We start from the raw sequence: 8977 nt of genomic DNA, 5'->3' as shown, positions 1-8977 counted from the left end.
AGGTAAACGAATTGTCTCGTTGATACTAGACACTAATGTTAACTCCTTACTCTGTAAATTAATCAAAGCTTGATACTTTAATAGAAAATCTTGGCCTATTATCCCATCACATTGGCACGGGTAAGTTATTTTAAAAAATATAAAAATTTATGTTTAAATATGTTATCGCGTTCTGTTAATTCTACGTAAGCATATCCAATTGCTTGTGTTTGTCCGCCTATACCGTTAATGTTAATTCCTGCTTATAAATCGGTATATCTAATTTCAAAAGCATTCGCCAACTTCAAAGCGCATATCGATGCACCGGTATCAAGTAACCATAATTGTTTTTTTTCCATGTATATTAAAATAGATAGAGCATGTATTGTTGCTTGCGAATATGAATTCGTTATTCACGAAAAAACTGATTTGGTGAATTTGGTTCCTCTGCTTCATTCATAAAAATGCGTTCTCTGGCATATCCATTGTTTCCGCGAAAAGAATTGGACTTACCTCGGTTGGCTCGTCCTCGGCCGCTTGGCTGTCGGTAGGCTCCTCTGCTAGGGCCCCTAGCTGTATTGTTGTATGGGCGCTGCTGGTACTGGAACTGGTACCGAGGCGCTCTTGCAAGCTTGAGAGTACTGTGGTAACCCTCTGTAAGAATTATGTCCTCTCGCGTAACTTCTGCTGAAACCGTAGTTTTTTCGGTCATAAAAGAAAATATATCGTTAGATGTACCTGCAGAGACCGTCTCCTCGTCCTTTGCCCCTTGTATTGCGTCTTTCAAGGACTCATAATCGCGTGCTGCGATAATGGTGCTGATTCGACGATTGCGCAACCCATCAGCGAACCTCTTGATGGCCCTGTTTTTCGTTAAGATTTTTCAAGATATTAAATGTGTCCGAATTGCCGTCTGATTGTGCGATCGTCAAATCTACAAACATACTTGATAACTGTTGACCAATTGTCTATTGAAGACTCGCCCTGCTTGAGAGCTTGCATTCTATTTTGGATAGCAGTGCTGACTTCTAGGCAACAACAGTTTTTTCATGTCCTGTACTAATTTTTGAGTAGTATCGTAGGACGCGCATAATTTTAATTTACCTACTTCCGTGAGTCGATTCTTTAAAACAAAATTTATGAGGTTTTTCTTTGAGTCATCCTTTAACATAGTATCGTAATATTCTACGGAGTCGATTAATTGTTTTATTACGACTTCATCGTCTGTCATAGAAGGAATCAAGGAAAGAGCGATTTTTAAATCGAAGTCTGCCCATTTTGGATTTTTTCGTCTCAATGTCGTCACCGATCTTTGAACCTGTATACGTTTTTTTACAAAACTCTTCTATTTGTCCATACAACACCTTTATGTGTTCACAATATGTTTTAAGATCTAATAAACTTTGACCTTTTATTTCCTTATTCTCTATTTCCTCTTTCAATAATGAACTAAACTGAAGATACTCTGTATACACTAAAGAAGCTTCCTCTAATTTTGCGTCAAGTATTTCTTTCTTTCTTCTTTCATAATTGAGTTTTATTAAATATTCCTTAATCGCTTTTAACTTTGAAAATATTTCTGGTACTTTACTGGACATTCCCAAGGAACTTATTATTTATTTTACTCATCGCAAAATTAGTACTTAGTTAGTAACGTCATACAGACATACATGTTAAACGTTATGCAATTATTATGTACTTATTTCTTTAAAATTATTAAAATATTAAATGTTATACTAAACGCCTGTCCTGTCCGTCTTAATCATATTACTCACTGTTCATTTTAACACTTTCCACGCGCGCGCCTATGTTAATCGCACTTAAACACTTTACACTTCGCACTTTTGTTCAATAACAGTTTACTCGCTTACTTGGGTGGCGAAGATCCCGATGTGCCGGCAGATCCACAGGCTCCACGGCTGTGGTGTGGCTGGCTATAAGTCTCACGAAGGTCACGGTTGAAGAGCGACGAAGGTTGTATCGCACGATCAAATTGGTTGTCCATTTGTTGTGGCACTTTTTATACAATTTATAGCAGGCATATATCAATGCGATCGCCAAAAGTGCACAAATTACCGTCATGACGATATTTATGGTCGAAAGGTGAAATTTCATCTCGTGCAGCATTGCATCGTTGCTTCCAACTGCATTTTGTGTAATGAAAACATCTTCTTTTTCCACTTTGGATTGGCACATATTGGTGATTTGACTACTAGAAAAACTCAGATAGAACGGGTGGCGGTAAAAGTTGTGTCGGAACGATTGTCGGTAAAAGTTCAAAGTTATTTGATACACACGTGCCGCGTGAGTGTCCGAACCCGACACTCGGCCTGGCGGGTCGCCATGTGGGCGGGACGTAGGAGGAACAAGTAAACACCGTGATTGCCGACAAAAGACTAACTTTATTTAAAATAAACTTAATAATATATAGGCATTACAAGAAATAGGAGTTTGCTTTTATACGCTAGTTAACTCCTTACAGTGTCCCCGCAAAAGTGAAATGGCCACTGACTCCGCATACGAGTAAACTCACACGATTTGATCCAACATCAACAGCACAGCGACAACAAATCCATTCCTAACAGAGCAATCTAAATAAATAAATATGAATCGTAAAATGTGTTTGCTAAGCGGAAAACTCGGGAACGGCTGGATCGATTTTACTACTTTCTTTTTTTGTTATGTTCGTTATTGTCAGGAGAAGGTTTTTATGGAAGAAAATTTAGAAAAATAACAACGGGGGCGAAGCCGCGGGCAACAGCTAGTTCCTAATAGATTTTTGACACAATTTTTACTCAACATTTAGATACTGACTGTCTTACATGTCAAGTCCGACAAAGGCGAAACTTTAGTTTGGATTTGCTAGTCATATTTGGGCACATACTAATGTAGATACAGCGACGGTAGGGTTCCGTTTTTCACCCGTTGAGTACGGAACCCTAAAAAATTAACCTGTTAATAACGTGTATACGTATTTATTTGCTAAGCAATTACACACAATTTAATAGAAAAATCAATAAAACCAAAATTATTTTAAATTATTGATTGAAGAAAAGCCAAAATTAAACAGAAAGTACAAAGTTCACGGAGGACGACGAAATATGGAAACAGGCTGGTGATGGCCCTGAATCTAGATCGATACAGAAGGTAAATTATTTGTACGATTGTGATTTGGAATTGAAATAGCACTATAATTATTTACGTAATTCTGGAATGTTCGGAACGTTGAAATAACCAAATGATTTCAGTGCTATCTAAATGGATATTTTTACGTTTCAAATAGAAGGGTAGCTTGATTATTGTAATTTCGAGGCGCTGTTTTTTTTTCATTAGAAATTCGTAGAATTTGTCTTTTTAAAGATAAGTAACTAGAGAAGCACGAATTATTTTAAATTCGACACGAAATACGGTTTCCAATTTTACGAACAATTACATGTTGTATCTGATACAGGTAGGTAGAGTAGGTACGGCCTGTGAATACTCTTTGTGAAACGCATTCTTTCTGTCAACACTGGGTAATAATACATACTTATTTAGAATTACAATAAGTACATAACCTAATACTTACTACAGTTCAGAAGTCTACGTCATAGTAGAAATAATCATAATTAGAAATAGACAAAATAAGAGATAATAATTGCAATGACGAAGCGTTGGCAGGTCTTCTAGATGGTTACTAGATGGGCTGATAATATCGTGAAAGTTGCAGACTGGTGGACGCAAGGGCTACAAACATATTCGAATATTGAAAATTAAAACGACGAATGTATCGAAATATCGAAAATTAAAATAACTGAAATTTATATTGTCGAATGGTTAGACAGTCCAATATATCTAAAATCGAATTAGCTACAAAAGTGACATCGAAAAATATAAATATCGAAGTATAGAGTATCGAATATCCTATGCGTGAGCTATCACGTGGCAAAGTCAACGGAGGCGGAGCCCCTATGTCGCGTATTTGAGGTGCTTCGCGCCTTGTCGCAATACTAACCTAACCTATGTAAGTATTGAACTTTATAGAAATTTCGGTAAAATAATAAATTATCATTTTTTTTTGGTTCAGTTAGGTTAGAACAGTGACCACAACAACGCACGAGCAGAGCGAGCGGAGCGAGCGTGCTGCAGGAGCGGCTGACGAGTGCTAGAAATTACTAAAAGAGCCATCGAGACATCAAGCTTGCAAAAAATGGTGTTACATTTCACATGTAAGTAAATGAGGGCTATCTTTTTTGTCTCACTAGTGGCGCACTGTGCGTAGTTTTTAAGTATGGCTTTCAAAGTCTGTATTACGGGCGTGAAAACAAAGTTTAGATTAATATCATTAATACACCTTAAAAACGTACCATAAATATCGAGCATGACAGTGTTGCATAGTCTCCGTTTTGTTCGGAAATAAGGAGGACAAAGGTTTTCCGAAAGACAAAACTGTTCAAACACAGACATTCATTGCCTTAACGCATATTTGCCATAATTAATTTCAGATATTTGAAAATATTCACAAAATTATTCTAATTATAAATAAACCGCGTAGCTCACCCAAAAACTATGAGATTTGACATTTCGGAGACCTCACGCTACTAGCGCCTCTAGTGGCGAATTCTTTTGCGACACCCATTGTTATCGTATTATTGCTATTTAATTACATTTAAACAACAAAGTCGAACATTATTGTCCAATTCGTTTACATCGAGTCCGCTAATCCGTACAAATTTCGGGTCGGTCATGTGATAAATCCGACTTTTCGCCGATGAACAACTTAGTGATGTTGTTGTCAAAGTGAGCTTGTTCAGTTTATTTTAACGATGTGAAGTGCTTTCAGAGGGTATTTTTGTATTAAAAACGTTTTGAAAGGTTCTTCCTGCTGAAAGCAGAACTCAAAGGTAATATCTATTACGCTCTCTTTAGCCAGTACTTAGATCTTAATTCTTGCTTTCTTCGTTCCTGACATATAATCATGAGTTCGATTATTTATGGGCTGTTTCACCACCCATTGTCTAATTTTATTTGACGGATAAATGTGATGCCGCCTCCGTCTATTCGAACAAAACAAACAGAGACGGCATCACATTTATTTATCCGTCAGATAAATTTAAACAATGGATTACAGAATTATGGAAATTATGGAAACAGGGGTTAGTTTAATAAAAATAGTTTCATAAAAACTGCGTCTGTAGGTAGATAGGTAACATAAAGTTCAAAGGTCGGGACTCATTAGGTAGGTACTGAAAATTTTTGAGCTGGTCACGATTATGAATTGGTCTCAACTCTGAACTTTAAGTTACTTAACAGAATTCTAGACTTTCTAATCCTTTCATATTTTTTGGAATAAAAACACTAAGTACGTATTGTCTCTGTGCACCACATCAGCGCCACCTAACGTCCGCAACCAAAAAATACAAAATTACTGTGATACCGTGATTTGGGTGGACAAATGGTTGTGAATCCAGTCATTAAAATTAAATGTGGTAAGTAAAATTTATTCAAAAAGTGTGTTTTATATTCGTTATGTCAGGGTTTGTTTACTTCATGTTAGTTGTACTTTTACTATAAAACGAAAAGATAAAACTATTTTATTGGTTTCTTTAAATAATAGTAAAATTATGAATTTGTTCTTATATTGCTAGTAATAAATTAAATATCGTTTTCAGATCAAAATGAGTATCATTTTGAAGACCGGTTTTGTAAATATCACTCAATATAAAATTTTTACTACAAACCGTTTCATAAGGAAAATTGTTGCTGGACATGTCCGAGATGTAATGGGAATTAAGAACAAAACAGGGACAGTGTTCAATAATTCAAGCTCGCATTATAACACAAACATCTATTACTAAAATTAGGTAGTTAAAGTCTATACAAATTGCTTTGTTAATGACAGATTCATATAAGTATGACAGATGACAGAGCAAAAGATTCCAAAAAAAACAACAATCTTAAGATGACAGAGCCTAGATTATTTCTTCTATTGGCCACTATGAGCGCTGCGATAGATTTCATTACCCCCACCCAGTACTTCGCACCCTCCCAATATGGCCTCGGCTATTGCTATCATTAAAGAAACTCACAAATTCATCCAAATAAACCAATATTCGACCCGTAATTGCCTACTTTCAGGTTCAGGCAATAATATACTATTAGTTACTAACCGCGCTTTGACGGAGTCGATTTCGTCCCCCTCCCCGGACAACGGCATGCCCCCCTGCGCCCACGTCACGGTCAGCCAGTCTGTAACAGTACAAAGATCATATTTATAACCATCATTATTAAACAATAATACTTAAAAGAGCGACCAAAAGAAGACCAAAAGAGCTGCACAATATATATATATTTTTTATGGTATAGGGGGAAAACGAGCAAACGGATCGCCTGATGGTAAACGATTACCGTGGCCCATGGACATCTGCAACACCAGAAGAGTCACAAGTGCGTTGCCGGCCTATTAGGTAGGAGTACGCTCTTTATACATATAATTCTTTATTTTTATATTGTATATTCTTGTATACATAAAATATCTGATAGCGACTGTACACTTGTACAATATGAAACATACGACCCATACAACACTGCAAGTCCGGTAAAAAATTATATAAGTACCTGCGTGCGTAGCCGTGGGAAAAAATTAGATATAAATAAACATAATTAGGACTACTAGCGATACCAAAATAGAAACAACACTGACCTTCTTAAGTGCTTGTTATAGCTTAAATTGAATAAAGATATTTTGAGTTTTGGCTGTGACTATACATGCCATTTGAAGCGCGTTTATTGACGACTGTTCTTGGTAATCTCTTGAAAGTTTCCCTTATTAATAAGATACCGACATAACGAGTGGGAAGCCACGTATTTTATAATTGGATGTAATTACTAAACGAAACCGTTTGGAAATAGATTGGTATAAATAGCTTTATGGCTATATAATTTGTGAAGATGTGTGTTATGGGTTACATATTTGAATATCGAAAGTTAAAATATCTACGGGTAAAATGTTGATGTTCAAAATATCGAAAATTAAAATATCGACTGTATCAAAATATCGAAAATTAAAATAACGAAAGTTTATATTGTCGAATGGTTAATAATCTACGTCCAATATATCGAAAATATATTTATCTACAAAAGTGACATCGAAAGATATAAATATCGAAGTCCGAAATATTGAAGTACAGAGTATCGAATAGCCTATGTATGAACTATCACCTGACAGGGTCGACGGAGCCCCTATTCCGCTCAGTTGAGGTGCTTCTAACCTAACCTAACCTAACCTATTGAATATGAATTACCAAAAATAATTGGTTCGGTTAGGTTAGAACTGTGACCACAACACAACGTAAAAAATTACTAGATTATGTAAAATAAATGCTATTAAGAGAAAGGACCAATAAATAAAGCAGATTTGTATGTACGATATTTTAATTTTCGACATTCAAATATGTTGACATTTACAACTTAGATATATTGGCTATCGATATTTTTAGTCATTCGATATTTTAATCAATCGACATTTCAATCTTAGACATTTTGACCATAGGTATAACAACTTTCGATATTGTGATACAATCGATATTTTAATTTCGGTATTTTGAACATCGACATTTTAACCGTAGGTATTTTAATTTTCGATATTCAAATATGTAACCGTGTTATGTTATGATGTTTGATGTTATGAAGGGATTTGGATGAAACTTCCACAGATAAACAAAGATCTGGGTTAAGACGTGGTCCAACTATATTATAAATGTGAAGAGTTGTGAGTTTGTGTTTGTCTGTATGATTGTTACTCCTTAACGCTAAAACGGCTGGACGGATTTAGAAATTAAAAAAATCACAAAACCCGTCGAGGTCGAAAGTGGTCTAGAATTCTGTTGTGTGAATTAGAAGTAGTTAATTTAAAGTTCTACAGCCGAAGCCTATATAACCGAAGAATAAAATTAAGATTAAATATTTTATCTACCTACACACAATATACTAAGCACGTAACTGAAATCGTTACAATTTATTGAATCAGGCGTTTACTTTGCGGAGGTCCATATCAATGAACTAAAATAATCTCCTTGCTCACCCGGACCATTTGTTAGACTGACAACACCTAACAACCTAGTTAGGTCTAACAACTGGTAGCATGGTGTACGGTTGTGTCACTCTGAAGATGAGCTCTGGTTGAGTTCGAAACGCGTCAGTGTAGTGTGGTGGTGGTGATAGATGGGTTTGTGTGTGTTCTTACAGTGTGGAGGTGGAGGAACTGCATGACCACGCATATTTTGCATAAGCTTAGCTATCGTAAGGTCGCGGGTGAGCAAGGAAATTATTTTAATTCATTGAAATCGTTACATCCACGTTTCTCGTTTTATTTATATTTACAAAGGCACCATCAAGAAAAAATATTTCTTCATGTTCCTAAAAAAATACTGTCACAATTTTCCAAAGGGAATTTTGTTCACACAATTATCATAATGCCGGATAGTCGCCAAGGCGACGGGTTCTCTGATAACCAATGGAAAATCAGGTACCTGAAATTAAATTGGAGCACGACAAAAGAAATCAATAGACGGGCAAATGAGTAAATCAGAAGCGGTTTCCATTCCACGTGATGTCCTGTGAAATGTTCTGCCGGTTCCAGTTGAGTGGCTTACACATCCACGACACTATTTTACGTAAAGACTATTTTTTTGTCTTGATTGTCTATTTTAAGGGTTCCGTAGTTAAATGGCAAAAACGGAACCCTTATAGTTTCGCCATGTCTGTCTGTCCGTCCCTCCGCGGCTCAGGGACTATCAATGCTAGAAAGCTTTAATTTTGCACGAATATATTATTAACTTTGCCGACAAAATGGTACGATAAAAAATTATCCCCCCTCCCCTCTAAAATCTAAACCGGTGGGTGGAAAATTAAAAAAAAAATCAGGATTGTAGTAAGTATATCAAAGTTACAACGAGAACTATAACGGTTAAGTTTTCTTGAGAATTATTAGTAGTTTAAGAGTAAATAGCAGCCTAAG

At 36.0% G+C, this 8977-nt stretch overlaps 1 protein-coding gene across 1 annotated transcript in view; it reads right to left on the bottom strand.

The window, feature by feature from the left end:
* LOC141437964 (atrial natriuretic peptide-converting enzyme-like) overlaps nucleotides 1-8977 on the bottom strand; it is a gene marked incomplete in the record, with an annotated part of 181873 nt that overhangs the window by 137166 nt on the left and 35730 nt on the right. Inside the window, 1 exon segment of the mRNA XM_074101573.1 lies at nucleotides 6129-6207. Within this exon segment, the coding sequence (XP_073957674.1) occupies nucleotides 6129-6207 (79 nt within the window).

This window comes from Choristoneura fumiferana, chromosome 18 (genome assembly GCF_025370935.1).
Source record: "Choristoneura fumiferana chromosome 18, NRCan_CFum_1, whole genome shotgun sequence".
Lineage (NCBI taxonomy): Eukaryota > Metazoa > Arthropoda > Insecta > Lepidoptera > Tortricidae > Choristoneura > Choristoneura fumiferana.
Note: the sequence above shows the minus strand (reverse complement) of the source record. Positions and strands in the feature narration are given on the sequence as shown.